Source organism: Ceratotherium simum, chromosome 5 (genome assembly GCF_057802395.1).
Source record: "Ceratotherium simum simum isolate JZ-2026a chromosome 5, ASM5780239v1, whole genome shotgun sequence".
NCBI lineage: Eukaryota > Metazoa > Chordata > Mammalia > Perissodactyla > Rhinocerotidae > Ceratotherium > Ceratotherium simum.
The window spans coordinates 11,387,488-11,404,067 of record NC_141904.1 but is presented as its reverse complement, the minus strand read 5'-3'; the positions used below and the strand labels follow the sequence as shown (position 1 = coordinate 11,404,067).

The 16,580-nt window shown below is 35.4% G+C and overlaps 1 protein-coding gene across 7 annotated transcripts in view; it reads right to left on the bottom strand.

Moving 5' to 3' along the window:
* The window catches only part of ATR (ATR checkpoint kinase), a 103,389-nt gene that overhangs the window by 72,804 nt on the left and 14,005 nt on the right, over positions 1–16,580 (bottom strand). For 4 of the 7 annotated variants that reach the window (XR_015552153.1, XM_087430441.1, XM_087430438.1 and 1 more), the window contains exons 4-16: positions 15,621–16,498; positions 14,605–14,783; positions 13,914–14,105; positions 12,195–12,385; positions 11,555–11,707; positions 10,112–10,304; positions 9,620–9,882; positions 8,252–8,442; positions 8,066–8,166; positions 7,708–7,879; positions 6,618–6,788; positions 4,794–4,988; positions 3,345–3,530 (exon numbers count right to left, since the gene is read on the bottom strand). Coding sequence is in view for 6 of the 7 variants with exons in the window: in XM_087430441.1 (XP_087286567.1) it covers positions 3,345–3,530; positions 4,794–4,988; positions 6,618–6,788; positions 7,708–7,879; positions 8,066–8,166; positions 8,252–8,442; positions 9,620–9,882; positions 10,112–10,304; positions 11,555–11,707; positions 12,195–12,385; positions 13,914–14,105; positions 14,605–14,783; positions 15,621–16,498 (3,065 nt within the window). In the remaining variant the exon portion in view is untranslated. Of the gene's footprint in view, positions 1–3,344; positions 3,531–4,793; positions 4,989–6,617; positions 6,789–7,707; positions 7,880–8,065; positions 8,167–8,251; positions 8,443–9,619; positions 9,883–10,111; positions 10,305–11,554; positions 11,708–12,194; positions 12,386–13,913; positions 14,106–14,588; positions 14,784–15,375; positions 15,601–15,620; positions 16,499–16,580 lie in introns of those variants that run through there. The other 3 variants (XM_087430439.1, XM_087430443.1, XM_087430444.1) reach the window with 3 other exon arrangements.

Sequence of the window (16,580 nt, the reverse complement as noted above, 5' to 3'; positions counted from 1 at the left end):
GTTACATCCCTCTACAATGAGAGCCCTCCCCCTGCACCATGGTTCTAGCTCCCAAGCAGGTTCTGATAACACCACTTCTTTGGCTTGCCCAGGACTAAGGGGAGCCTAAGTTTTCTGCTATTCCTAGTCCTTGGGTTCCTTAACATTCCCTCCGATTCTCTTACCCTTGCCCATGACAATGAAAATAACCCCTTAATTAAATTATTTTCAGTTAAACATCTTTGTGTGTGCCATCTGTTTCTTGCCAGGACCTAACCTGTATAAACCTACAAGTACAAAGCTCAGGAGAAGTCTGGACTGGAATTTCACCTATGAAATCATCAAAATATAAATCACATTAAAACAAAGGCCCAGGGCTGGCCCCATGGCTTAGCAGTTACGTGTGCACGCTCCACTAGCGGCGGCCCAGGTTCGGATCTGGGCGCGCACCGATGCACTGCTCTCCGGATATGCTGAGGCCGCGTCCCACATACAGCAACTAGAAGGATGTGCAACTATGACATACAACTATCTACTGGGGCTTTGGGGGAAAAAAAGAAGGAGGACTGGCAATAGATGTTAGCTCAGAGCCGGCCTTCCTCAGCAAAAAGAGGAGGATTAGCATGGATGTTAGCTCAGGGCTGATCTTCCTCACAAAAAAAAAACACAACAAAAAAAAACAAAGGACCAGATGAGACCAAATTCTCTCTCTTTTAAGGAGAGAGTGTCGATAGAGAAAAAGACCCAATTACACAGTCCTGACTCAATCTAACATTTAGTTGACAACATAGATAAAGTAGAGGGAAAGAGCCAACAAATACTAAGAATGAGTGGTCAGTGAAGGAAAAAGAAAATCAAGAAAATGTGGCGTCACAGATGCCACATAGGAAGGGATAATCAGTCGTACTGAATGCTACTGAAAGGGTGAATAAGATAGGAAAAGAGAAGTGACCATTGGATTTCACAGCAGGAAGACTGTTTTTGACCCTGACAAGAAGAATTTCAGTAGAATAGTGGGAACAGAGTCAGACTAGAATGAGCTAAAGAATGAATGGGAAATGAGAAAGCAGAGACAGAAACCTCTCAAGATATTTTGCTGATAGTCCTTTGAGTCTCTTGAAGGAATGAGGGCAATTAAAACAAATGGGGGGCTGGCCCAGTGGTGTAGAGGTTAAGTTCACACAATCTGCTTTGGCGACCTGGGTTTCGCCGGTTCAGATCCTGGGCACGGACCTACTCACTACTCATCAAGCCATGCCGAGGCGGCATCCCACATAGAAGACCTACAACTAGGATATACGACTATGTATCTGGGCTTTCGGGAGAAAAAAAAAGAGGAAGATTGGCAACAGACATTAGCTCAGGGCCAATCTCCCTCAAGAAAACAAAAAAAACAAAAGAGACTACATCAAACTAAAAAGCTTTTGCACAGCAAAGGAAATCATCAACAAAATGAAAAGGTAACCTACTGAATGGGAGAATATATTTGCAAATCATATATCCAATAAGGGGTTAATATCCAAAATATATAAAGAATTCATACAACTCAAGAGCAAAAAAACAATCTGATTAAAAAATGGGCATAGGACCTAACAGACATTTTTCCAAAGAAGACATACAAATGGTCAACAAGTACATGAAAAAGTGCTCAACATCACTAATCATCAGGGATGATGATTAGTGATATGCAAATCAAAACGACAATGAGATATTACCTCACATCTGTCAGAATGGCTATCATAAAAAAGACAATAATTAACAAGTGTTGGCAAGGAAGTAGAGAAAAGGAAACCCTTGTGCACTGTTGGTGGGAATGCAAATTGGTGCGACCACTATGAAAAACAGTATGGAGGCTCCTCAAAAAATTAACAACAGAACTACCATATGATCTAGCAATACCATTTATGGGTATTTATACAAAGAAAACAAAAACACTAATTTGAAAAGATATATGCACCCCTATGTTCACTGCAGCACTATTTACAATAGCCAGATATGGAAGCAACCTAAGTGTCCGCTGGTAGTTGAATGGATAAAGAAAATGTGGTATATACACATAATGGAATATTACTCAGCCACAAAAAGAATGAAATCCTGCCATACGTGACAACATGGATGAATCTAGAGAGTATTATGCTAAATGAAATAAGCCAAACAGAGAAAGAAGAACACTGTATGATTTCACTTATATGTGGAATCTAAAAAAACAAAAAAAATGAACAAACTAAACAGAAACAGAGAACAAATTGATGGTTGCCAGAGGGGAGGGGGTGGGGAGAAGGGTGAAACAGGTGAAGGGGATTAAGAGATACAAACTTCCAGCCATAACATAAATAAGCCATAGGGATATAATGTACAGCATAGGGAATATAGTCAACAATATTGTAATAACTTTGCATGATGACAGATGGTTACTTTCAGGGTGATCATTTTGTAATGTAAATAAATGTCAAATCACTATGTTGTACACCTGAAATCATCAACGTTATTCAGGAAAGGCTGAATGCCTGTCAGTAGAGGGAAGTGAGAGCTACAAGCAGAACTGTGCCTAGGAGCTGGAGCAGTTCACCCAGGTGGCCAAGGCCTACCAGGACCACTATTACAACCTGGGGGCCCATTATTCCGCCAGCAAGTGCCTGGCAAAACAGAAGCAGAGGATGCTGGCAGAGAGAAGAGCTGCTAAAGAGGCTGCTGCCACCTCATGCAGCAACTTGAACCTCTTCAAATGACTATCACTATTACTAAAATAAAGAGTAATGAAACCTGAAAAAAAAAACAATATTGTATGTCAATTATACTTCTATAAAAACTCAATTAAAAAAAAGGAAAAAATATTAAGCCTGAGGATTTATATACTTTTTCAGATGAAGAAATAAAATAATACAGTTATTTCAGATACAAATTTAAGATAGGGCAAGATAAAAAGAGACAACATATCTTCTAACTTCCCTTAAATCCAACAATGGATTTAAATACAGTTAGAACTGATAAGGTTAGTATGCTGTGCCAAGAAAGGGGTTAAAGTTAGGAGGGAGCTACAAATGTATTGTAATCTATAAGTTAAAAAGTAGTGAAGAAAAATAAATGTAAACATTTTTACCCAGTGAAAAAATAAAATCTAAAATCATTTGAAAACGCATATTTTTCAATGCTAATATATGTTGTTAATGCCTTGTGGTGCCCACACAGGTGCCACAGGTTGATGATGATTTACATCATCAACCTTTACAAAACAAAAATCCCAATTTAAAACTTAAACTAATCTCTAGCATTCGGAAAATGCATAAAAACACCTGTTTCTCCAATTTCATAATTAAGCTACAAAAAGGAGAAAAACAAAAAAACCCATACAACATATTCCTTACCATCAGTTCAGGTGATGTGATATCTCTTGGGCCCTGATAAGGATCATCACTAGATGCAAATGAGGCAAGTATTGACAAACCATTGAAAACCTGTTGATAGTGCTCTCCAATACGTAGCAATAATTCATTATGCAATCCTTGAAAATCTTGTCTCAACAGGCTCCCCAGTTCAATTTCTGTTTCATTCTAATCCAAAGACATATTAAAAAAAAAGTTTTTTCTCCATACTAACATCCCGGAGATAAGTGTATTGATTTTAACACACTATTAGTAAATCAGGAGCTCTAGTTTAGGTGACAAGATTTACTAACAGTATTTTAAAAAGGCATTAGAAAAGGATTCCAATCCTGTTCTCTCCTGTTAGGTCTCCCATGGGCTACAGGTAATGAAGACAATTGATCAGACTTTATTTTGAAATAAAAGTTTAAACAGGAAGTCCTAGTTTTCCATAAGATCTTAAAATATCAACAACTCATTATTCACAGACACACAACCTCTGAGAAGAAATATAGCACAGTGGCTGAGAGCACAGTCTTTCAGTTCAGACTGCTGGAATTTAAATTCCAGCTTTGTCACTTATTAGTTCTGCTTTAACTTGGATAAGTTACCTAAACTGACCTCTCTCTGCCTTAGTTTTCTCATCTATAAAACAGAAAAACAATAGTACCTTTATCTTATTGGGTAACTGTAAGGAATAAGTCTAATGATCCATATAAATTGTTTAGCAAAGATTCTGACACATAGTAAGCACTCTATAAATACTTATTATCATTCTATCTCTACAACACAGATTTTCTCTCCCAAAATGAATAAATATACTCAATATTCAATGACTCTCATGTAGAAAGAGATCTATTGCTGGCATATCATGATATACATGAAATAAATTAACATCAGAGAAAACAGCAGAGTCACATATGCATATCTGACAGGTTGTCTTTTTCTCACGTAGTCTCATATTCCTCAAAGATATCGTTGCTAATATGACACCAAAAAAGAAGCACGAGCTATCATTTTAAATTTAAAAACTAGCAAGAAACTGGGCCAAATTGTAATGAGCACTACGTAACTAAACTAAATGGTGACATTATACTACAGTTGAAGAAAATTGCCCCTTCCTATAGGTAATCATGTACATATCATTAGACAACTTACAGCTCCAATCAATTAAAAATTCTAAAATGAAATTAGCTGAGAACCTGATCCATGAATGGATGACTATCATATACCATTATGGTGACATGATCAAAGAAAATACAAAAGAATAATTCTATTTAATATGCTCCTCTAGGCCCAGGACAAAGCTTACTTACATAATACCCTTTGAACTTATATTACTCTAGGATAGGATACAAATTACCCACCCTCCTTCCTATAAGAATATTACAATAGCTTTCCTATAATGCTACCTTAAACAAAAGAGTAAAATATATATAAATATTCAATTACCTTCAAATAATGAAGGGCACGTTCTAATTCATCCTTGGAACAGGAACAGACCAAGTGAGAAAAAATATATTTGAAGTTATTTATTAAAATCTCTCTACGATTGACATTTAATTGTTTTCCTAAAGTTCGAATGAGAGCAGAAGCTGCAGGGCTTGCTTTGGCAGCAAGGTCAGGTAGCAGAACTTGTAATGTCCTCTGAAACAGAAATACTACAATTACCAAAAAGTACATTTGTGTAGGTGATAAAATATTCACATAAGCTATGTGTAAAAATGTTTTAAAATGCTACACAAATTTGGAGTCCACATATGACATTTGAATTCAGATTTACCATTTGTTCAACACATATTACTGAGCATCTAGTATGATTCATGCACTGCAGATGTACAGTAGTGAAAAACAGGCAAGGTCCCTGATGGCATAAGTTTACATTGTAGGGGGGGATAGAGACAATAAATAAGCTAATGTATAAGTAAAGAAGATAATTTCTCATGAGTATGTGTTAAAATATACTCATGCTCTAAGGTAGAATTTCCAAGCCTGATTTATTATTTGAGCTAACTTGGATTTAGACAATAAGCAAGAATAACCATAAATGCACTATTTTAAGGTTTTTAAGTTAAAAACGTGATACTACAATATTAAAGAAAACCTTTTTAACACACTCACCATCCCAACACAGCAACAAATCTATTTTGATTTTGGTCTATTTCCTTTAAGATCTTGTTCATAAAATATGTACAAAATTCCAAACATAAAATGTTTGGCCTTTTATTTATTCATTCAACATGTATCTAATGAACACCTACTACATGTTGGTCACAATCCTAGGCACTGGAGATATGATAGTGAGCAAGACACAGGCCCTGCCCTCAGAGATGCTTGCACCTTACTCATGTTATGCCTCTCAACTTAATATTAATCCTGTAAGACTGTTATAACATTATAAAGTAGTTTCTACAAAGTAGTCATAATTATTATGTGAATGGTTATATAATATTCTATGACCTAAATATTAGACATTTAGTTTCTTCTCAGGATTTTGTTTAGTTTTGCAACTTGGAAAATGTTGTAGTAATAAACATCTGTGCTTTTTGGTTCCCAGAGTGGAATTACTGAATGAAAAGGTAAGAATATCTTTGTGGTCCTTACTGTATACTATCATATTTCCTGCCAGGATGTGACCAATTTACAAGCAATTTAAGTTTGTTAAATTATAATAACACTGTAGGGAAAAATTCTGTATGAATCACTATGACAATTTATTAACTAAGAGTAATGATAAACTTTGCCTTTGGGAAAAGGTAAGAAGACAATCATACTCTATCCATCTTTCAAATCTCAGCCCTAACGACTTCTCAAAGGCTTCCCAAACCACTCCATACTACAAATACAAACTCTGTCATCTGAATGCAGAGGATCATCTCTATACCACTAGTTTTATATTATATTACTCCAAGTCCTTAGGGGTGGAAAAGATCATATTAGACTTTGCATTACCAATGGAACCAATCACAGCAGTAAAGACATAAGGGCTCAGTTAACTGAATTAATTACCATTAATCATAGTATTAACCTTTCAGGATAGCTAACCATACAGAGCAATGACTCAAATCAACCTCAACTTAAATTTTATAACATTAACGTTATCATTAACGTTATCATGTCAAAGTCAAAAGAAATCAAGTAAATTTGAAAATCTAGGGTGTATATGCTCCTCCATGTACTTGCCAGATTTTCTTAAAAAAAAAAAAATCTAGAATGGAATAAACACAAAACATTGAATTGAAAATTCAATTAAGTCAACTGTACTTTGCAACTTACAGTAAGGAAACGATTAAGATCAGGAAAGTCAAAAACATTAGCAATTTCAGACAAGGTATTTAAAGCCATTTCTCTCTGGTGAGCCACATCTTGTTTTCGCGTCTCAGCATTCTGGCATGGAGTACTAGGAAGTGCCGTCATCTGACTGGAGTGGAGGGATTCTACCAAAAACTAGAGCAAAATGCTTTGTTAGTCTTCATACAAGGAAGAAAATTTAACGAACACTTTTTAAGCTAACATAAAGGACAGTATCAGACTGTGTTCTAAACACATTACCTGAATTAGCTCATTTAATTTTTATAACAACTTTAATGAGGTAGATTATGTATAATCTCCCTTTTACAGATGAAGTAACCAGGCTTAGTTAAGTAACTTGAATATCTTGCTAAGGATTACACTACTAACACAGGGCAAAGCCAGTATTTTTTGTGTGTTTGTGAGGAAGATCAGCCCTGAGATAACATACAGTGCCAATCTTCCTTTTTTTGCTGAGGAAGACTGGCCCTTGGCTAACATCTGTGCCCATCTTTCTCTACTTTATATGGGACGCCACCACAGCATGGCTTGACAAGCGGTGCATCAGTGTGTGCCTGGGATCCGAACCCACGAACCCCGGGCCGCCAAAACAGAGCGCGCGCACTTAACCACTAGCCACCCGGCCAGCCCCAAAGCCAGTATTTTAACATATCCAAGTTTTCAGCCACAAAGCAATCAACCTTTTTTAAAACAAAGCACCTTATCCATAATATCAAGGCATAAAAGACTTTATCATCACTAAAAGAAAGGCTAAAAAAGAAAGACGTCTCTCATTAGATTAACAATACAGCATGATAATTCAATGTATTATAAAATGATTTTTCCCTTTTCCCCTTTATAATCTACATCTTCTAACCAAGATGCTAAAATATAAAACTGGCAAGATTTAGGTTCTCTTAAATAAACTGAACACATCATTTAAAAAATATATATCTTTTAAGGAAAGAAAAATAAAATAGACACACACACACACACACACACACACACAGGTTCTTTTTTTAACTCTTGCAAAGTACTGCTATTTCCTATAGTCAAGGCCAATGTTGACTCTCACCTGACAGATGGGTTTCTTATATTGGCTGAAAAAGTTTTGTAGTTTAACACTTTTAGCGGCAACCAGAGCTCTAATTTCTGTGTATGCTGCTCCAGAGACAGATGCTGACTTGGATAATAAACAGTGCAATAAGTGCAAGAGTGCAAAAGGTACCAAATCTCCTTTTGCTGCTCTAAAATTAAAAAAAAAAAAGTTATCAATGGCTCAGAAATAAATGGAAATCCACAAATAAATGCATGCTGATATCACTTTCTTTCTATACTATCACATCTCTCATATCACCATTTCCAACACCAGGCAAATAGAAAAAGAGAATGCCAAAATAAATAAAGAAGTATACAAATGTTGCCAAATATACCTTCCAATATCCCCTGTTGTGAGAATCAAGGTATCCTTCAATTCATTATTTCTTGAGATTTGAGCATGTGTATATGCCTCCTTCATCCTTAAGACAAAAAGCTAGAACAATAAAATTAACTAGTTAAAGAAATTTTTAGAGCCAGGTTTATGAAAACACAAATATTTAAAAATAAAAATTATCAACCTCTTTTATAAAACCATCTTCAGAGTCCAAGGATTCCAATATGTGCTTGATATTTCCACTAAAAGCCACTCTAACATCCTTGTCCGGATCTTCCATTAAATTTAATAAAGTTCCAAGAACTGTTTTTACATCTGTTTCATCTTCTCTAAAATCAAGATGCTTACAAAGATGATATAGATTATCTATGAAAGCTAAAGGGCAAGAACATATAATACCTAATTTAACACATAAAATATCAAAGTTTTACTGTAAAAATATTGTCAATAAATAACATACTATGGAGAATTCTAAGTTGCCTTATAATATCAATATTTAGTATTTAGATTTGCAGAGCACACAGAATTGTGGAGGATTAAAATGAATACTTATAAATTTAAATTTACTTTATATTTAATAAAAGTTATAAATAATTTAAATCTAAAATTAATTTTAGCACTTTTTGTGTGTGTGTGTGAGGAAGATCGGCCCTAAGCTAACATCTGCCAATCCTTCTCTTTTTGCTGAGGAAGATTGGCCCTGGGCTAACATCTGTGCCCACCTTCCTCCACTTTATAGGGGACGCCGCCACAGCATGGCCTGACAGGCGGTGCGTCAGTACAGGCCCGGGATCCAAACCGGCGAACCCCGGGCCGCCGCAGCGGAGCGCGTGCACTTAACCACTTGCGTCACTGGGCCGGCCCCAATTCTAGAACTTTTAAAGTTGCTAAATGACTACTCACTTAGATTTTGTAGATCATTATATGTTAACTGAGATAGAGTTAAAAGCACATTTTACTAATCCAAAGAACTTGAACTAAGGGGCAATCTTAGCCTTATGGTTAATCTTACATTTCAAGACTTAGGGAGTCCTTAGAAACCACCTATCACATATTATTTTGAAAACTAGAGAACAAGTTGCAACTTACTACCCAAACAATGGATCCTCCAAGTATTTGTATAAATCTCATGTTCTCACCAAATCCATATGCCATTACCCTTGGAAAGTGGTCAAGAAGATACAATCCATAGTCCTCAGTTGGGCAAAGTATCTAACTATTTAAAGTTCTGAAGGTCCAAGGTAGCGGCAGACATACTAAGAAAGTCCCTGGTATCACTAAAGAGGATATGGAATATTGAACCAAACATCAAGTATGCTCCATCATGCTTCCAAATCACAAAAGCATTTTAAAAATCCAAAAATTACTTCCTTGTTAGTTCTGTGATACAGTCTAACACCAAACATCCCATTTATAAGTAATCATTACATGAGCAATGAGTCTATCAAGCAAGTCTAATTTTTTAAGGGTTTAGGCTAATTCTATCATTGATTTTAAAAGCAGACCTTAAGTAGGTTTTAAAATATTACATAAACCATAACAAATCACTCACCTAGTTTCACTGGACTAGGCGTTTTTTTTTTCAGTAGGAAAAGGAATGGCTTGCAAACAGAAGCTTTTAGTCGAGAAGATGAACATTCGTGTTGAGAAATGACTTTTAGGCTCTTACAGAAGAGGTCACTATGCTCATGTTCAGAGAAAGGTTCTGTTAAAGAACTTGTCAAATAAAACATGCCATGAAGTGTACAGACAAGCTGACCAAGTACAGAGGCAAATTCTTTCTTGACAACATCAGAATCATCTTTGACTTTATCTCTAGGGGAAAAAAAGAAAAGGTACTCAACTTTCTTGCTTAATGTTATGGTCTAAACAGTCTTGCTTAATTTAGGGTAAAAGTACTGATAAGACAAAGCCTAGAAGAAAAAACTTTTAAATTCTAAAACTAAAAGCAACATTTGCTCTATATACCCAGCAATAAACATAAATTTGCATATATAATCTTTCCAATCAAGTTATATATTCAAATTAAAATATTAATACATACATAAGAATCTTTGGAATTCTGTTACAAGAATTCTGCTGCTGCAATAAGATAAAAAATCCATTAACACAACTAGCCCGGATTACTTCATGGGAGCTCTGCAGAGCCCAACTGTAAACTGCTGTTCTCCACTCAAGGAATATTCTTCTTGGAAACAGAGTTAGAAGAAACACACACCGTGACCGTGCCTGTGGTGCTGAAAAAATTAAGTTTATTAAACAAGATTTCTAAGATTAAGATTCTAATTAAATAAGATTTCTTATATATATATACACATATTCATTCTTTGTTGTAAAGTCAAATATTTCAAATACATATAATATTTAACTTAATTAAAAGCTTCTTTTCCAAAAATAAAGCATGTGCCCTGAAAAAGGTCTATGCACAATCTAATTAGATAATCAGTGAAATGCAAATTGAAAATCACACCCATCAAATAGCAAAAAAAAATTTCTTTTAGATAGTTACATCCTTGACATTTTTTTTCTCTCTAGATAGCAAAAATTTTAAAGTCTGACAATGCCAAGTGTTGTTGAGGATGTGAAACAATAGGAATTCTCATATTCTGCTAACAGGAATATAAACTGGAATGAAATCTTTGGAGAACAATGTGGCAGAATAGATTTGAGGATGTGCAAATCCCACAATTCGTTACTTTTTACATGTTTAACCCCTTTCTGAATTATTAAAAATGTATGTTCTCAGGCCAGCTCCGTGGCTTAGCGGTTAAGTGCGCGCGCTCGGTTACTGGCGGCCCGGGTTCGGATCCCAGGCGCGCACCACCACACCACTTCTCCAGCCATGCTGAGGCCGCGTCCCACATACAGCAACTAGAAGGATGTGCAGCTATGACATACAACTATCTACTGCGGCTTTGGGGGAAAAAAAGGAGGAGGATTGGCAATAGATGTTAGCTCAGAGCCGGTCTTCCTCAGCCAAAAGAAGAGGATTAGCATGGATGTTAGCTCAGGGCTGATCTTCCTCACACAAGAAAAAGAAAAAAAAATGTACGTCCTCTTTTAATTATTGAAAAAATAGGAATGATAAGTGTTAGAAGTCTTATATAGAGATGAGTTAAAGCGGAACAAACCAGGGGGCTGGCCCCGTGGCTTAGCGGTTAAGTGTGCAAGCTCCACTACTGGCGGCCCGGGTTCAGATCCCAGGCGCGCACCGACGCACCACTTGTCCAGCCAGGCTGAGGTGGCGTCCCCCATACAGCAACTAGAAGGATGTGCAACTATGACATACAACTATCTACTGAGGCTTTGGGGAGAAAAAGAGAAAAAAAGGAGGAGGATTAGCAATAGATGTTAGCTCAGGGCTGGTCTTCCTTAGCAAAAAGAGGAGGATTGGCATGGATGTTAGCTCAGGGCTGATCTTCCTCACAAACACACACACAAAAAAAAACAGAACAAACCACACACGTAGAATTTTGCGACCACTTACAGTAGCTATCTGAAATCCTCTGGCTTAATGTTAGAAGATTAGTGGCAAATGAGGTCAATTTTAAAGAGCTATCATCAGAATAAGAATAAATCCATGGAATTGAGAGCATTCCACATAAATCTTCCAGAATTTGATCTTCAAACGAAGTTTCTACTACAGAAACACACAACAGGTGATTAATTATATCTTTTCCTTGATCATATTTACCTGTGTCTTTTTTTTCAATAAAAATAGACATTCTAAACATCAAGTGTTAAAATGAACATTCAATGAACAGGGGTTCTTAACATAGAGATGATGTTCTGAGGTCTGTGTACCCAAAGAAATTAAATATGACTTTATAAAAATACGCATCTACTCATTTTTAAGGAGAGGGACTATAGCATTCTTCAGGTTCTCAAATCAAAAAACTGAAAAGTTATAAATAATTTCTATTGATTGAAAAAATAATAAATCAAAATATTACACAAATAAATTTGGAACTTAGAAATTATTGACAAACTTAACAGAACTGAAATCAAGAAAAAACTTTCGGGTATTCTAAACATTTGTGCATTTAGGCTATAGGCAAAAGAGAAAGCCTATTTCTACACTGATTATCTTTAAAGGTTTTTTTGAACTACTGCTTATTTGTACTCACCTTGAATATAAATCAAAGCATCATATATTTTCACCACTTTATCAATAATTGCGTCCAGGTCAGGTTTCTGAACAGATTCTAACAAACTCCTACAGCTCTTAAGCACTTTTGTGTAAAAATCCAAAGGCATCCAAGTCATCACTACTGAAGTTTTCTTCTTACATTTCTGTTGACAGTCTTGGAAATTATGGCTGCAGTTAATACATTTTTTAAGACACAGAATTAAAATAAATTTTGTTATAGTCAAACCTAACATTATAGGTAAGCCAAAAGAAATTCTGAGTATAAAACTAATTGGTTTTAAACCAATTCAAAGTAAATATGCAAATCAATATGTCATTATTATAAGTTTAACCTCTTTATGTCAGTCTAAATTACTCGTAGGATTTGGTAATTCAAATAAATCTAGGATATTTATTTATTTATTTATTTTTTTTTTTTTAAAGATTTTATTTATTTATTTTTCCCCCCCAAATCCCCAGTAGATAGTTGTATGTCATAGCTGCACATTCTTCTAGTTGCTGTATGTGGGACACGGCCTCAGTGTGGCCGGAGAAGCGGTGTGTCAGTGTGCGCCCGGGATCCGAACCCGGGCTGCCAGCAGCAGAGCGCACGCACTTAACCACTAAGCCACGGGGCCGGCCCTATCTAGGATACTTAAATGTGGCATCATCAAGCTTAAAATGACAGAAGATATGCCTACATGAGTAATAATTGGCTTACTAACTCTTAATAATAGGACAAGGTTAGACTTCAGCCTAATGAACTATTCCTTCAAGTTATCTCAAATTCCAAATTTAATGCAATCAGAATTAATATAGTTTTTAAAAAATCTCCTTCATAACTTTGTATTGGTAAGTTAAAAGAATAAGTCAGGAAACACAGAATAAACGATCATGTAAAAAATTAACAAGGAGTGTTGGTCTATAATGTGGCAGTAAAAATAAGACTAAATCTTCAGAGAGGGTTCACACTTGACTTGTTTTTTCTGATAGAGTTCTATTTTCGGCTTGGTATTCTTAGTATAGGTTAATTATTCTAACGAGTTCTAAATTCCTACTCTTATTTATTTTTTTTTGGTGAGGAAGACTGGCCCTGAGCTAACATCCACTGCCAATCCTCTTCTATTTGCTGAGGAAGATTAGCCCTGAGCTAACATCTGTGCCCATCTTCCTCTATTTTTGTATGTGGGACACTGCCACAGCATGGCTTGACAAGCGGTGTGTAAGTCCGCTCCCAGGCTCTGAACCTGCAAACCCTGGGCCTCGGAAACTAAGTGTGTAAATTTAACCACTACGCCACTGGGCCAGCCCCCTACTCTTATTATCAAAGGAAAATCTTCGTTTGACTAAAAGAACACTGCCTTTTGAGTTGTATAAAAATGTGTTCTGCTACTTTCTAATCATGTGTGCCCAGAAAGTTAGTTTAGGCTTCAGACAAACAAGAGCCTCAATTTCTCTGAGCCTCAATTTCTAATTCGTAAAGTGGACATAATAGCACTTACCTCACAGAATTGCTGTAAAAGATTAAATAAGATATGTATAGCACCTAACACAGTACCTAGCATTTAGCAGGTGCTCAATAAAAAACAAATTGCTTTTCTATTTTACTGAAAAGTTTGTGTTCTAAGGTCACACAGATTAAGTGAATGTGGTCTCCAAAAACAATAAATCCAAATTTATTACAGGAAATCCACCCAGAAAATATACGTTGTTTTACCAGTCCATGTTTTGATGAGAACAATGAACAGTACACAGAGCAGTCAGTTGTAGAACAACAGCAATTCCTTCTAACGTCTCAATAACAGGATTCTGTAGACTACTGCATTCAAGGAAAACCTGAAGGGATTCAGCTTTCTCTTTCAGCGCATTCCATAATACACTCTTTTTGTTCATATCCACATGTTTAATTCTGTAATTAATTATAACGACAGTATAAACATTTATATTTAATATAAATTTGGTTCAAATGTGGCAAATATTTAAAACAAAAGATAACATGTAATGTCAACTACTGAAATTTATATTAAGACAGATTTAAAACAACTTTCAGGGCTGGTTGAAATAGAGCAATTCTTTCGCCACATTACAAAAAAAAAGTTTACTTGTTAACATTTTTAAAATTGCTGATAGATGCATAGTCTCAGGGATTTTTCATATACTAAAAAGTTAAATTAGACAGACAAGTAAAGACTTAAAGAGTCTTTTAAGTAACCATATTTAGCCACGAAATCTTTCATACTAGAACAGACTACAAGAACTATTAAAATATTTTAAGCATCCCTTTGACTACCTTTAGAAAGAACAAATGTTGTTTGTGAATTTAAGTCAAAGCACTTAACTAAAGGTGATGTGTAAAAGTGAATAAAGTTTTATTAAATGACTAAATACAAACTGAATGAAGGTCATACTCCTCAGTCTGTTTCGGTGCTCTTTTGGAAGAGTTTAGCGTTGAGCTGAGTCGACGTCTTTTGGGTGATATTCCATCACTATTACTGCTGAGGTTTTCCTGTTGAATTTGGCACTGAACCTCCTCAATGATTTCCATACTTTCCATTTTTAAGGCTGCATAAAGTGGGCCCAACAAATACTGAGAAAGCAAAGATAATTTCAAAAACTATCTCAGAAAATGTTTATATTATTCATAAGCAGCAAAAGAGCATTAGGTATTAATTATATGTTTTCTAATATGGTAAACTATTTTCGGAGTCTCATCAGGCAAAACAAAGACCTAAGTTAATCTATACTATTTAACAGTCTATATATAGACATATATATATTTCTATATCTAGGACTATGGTTCTACAGTCTCAGAAGGCTTAAGACAAATCCTTCTCTTTATAACCTGTTCTTCCTTCTATCAAAATGCCACAAAGAAAAATTCTATAAGGAAATTACTAACTTCTTTCATACTACAAATCCAGCAAGACTTACAGATAAAATAAACTGAAATATTTAGTCAACTTACTGCATATCTGACTATTTTATGGTACTGCCTGTCTCCCACCGTCCAAATAGGAAAAAAGGCATAATCTGGCATGACTAGTACTATGTACCCATATGTTTTCTAACAGTGATTGATTATAACCTGTCAAAGATAAAATCTATGTGAGTGCTCAAAGTTTTGCAATTAAGTTGATAACTGACCCCCTTTTAATTAATAATGCAACAAACATGCTTACACATCACAAATTCTACTTTAAAATATTCTCTTCCAGTGGCGGTTCATGACCAATTTAGTGAACATATCCCTCTGAAATAAAAAAAAATCTACAATAGGGAGCCAAAGTAGATTATGAAAATCACTCTGTTTTGAATGTACATTATTATTATATTCTATTTTTTCATTATTACATCTTGCACATATGTATACACTTAAATTATGAACAAAATACACACTTAACAAGTAACCTTAAAAATGACTTACCTCTGCATCTACCTGAACTCCAAGCACATTCACAAGAGCCCTACAAATATTTCTCACATAAACCTTCCTGACTTGTAAAGCAGATTCATACCCAGCTGGCACATATTTAAGGAAATACTGCAGTAAGTGGCACAAAGCTGCTTTTAGCAAATCAGACTTAAGCTGCACAAGCACACCATCTTCAAACATGACACAGAGATTTTCCAGTAGCATATTTAAATAGACAGGTTCAATATTTCTATAACCTTCTGCTTCAAATGGGAATAGAGTCTTTATCAGCTTTGATAAGGGCTCTTCATAGAGTTTTAATTGGTCAGCATCCATTTCTACAAGGTGTTTTAATAATTCCAAAAATGAGCTGAAAAAAGTGCTGGCTGGTTGTGCCGGTAGTCCTCCAAGCTCAAAGAGTTCAGTTAAAAGGCTAATTGCTAAGGATTTAATTTTTGGACTACCACACTCCAGCAGAACACAACCTATCCGCCAAAGTAAGAGTTCTTGCCTTCTAAAAAACACAATTGCAATAATACGAATAAGAACCGTTAATAAAGTGACTTCAATAAATTCTAAATTTTGCATGTTCATGAGCTGCAAAGGAGCTACTTGTAAATATCCCACATGTTCATCTAATTGACTTAAAAATCGGTTAACTACAATTGGCCATTCCACCAAGTGTCCCATTTCTTTTCTTCTGTGGAGGCAAATCAAGTCTTCAAAAAGATGTAATAATTCCTTGGTCAGTACTCCAAAAATAGCAGGACTCTTGCTTTTAAAAAGAAATAATAATGAGCAGATGACTTCACAGATTTTCTTGTGTAACATATGACAGGATGGAGTTGCTGCAATACGCAGAAGTCTTGTTATGATCCAATTACTGAATTCTTTGAAATAAATGAAAAAGATATTAAATAATTAAGTACATCAGAAGTGCTAATTAATTTGCTAAATGCTTGATGATTTATT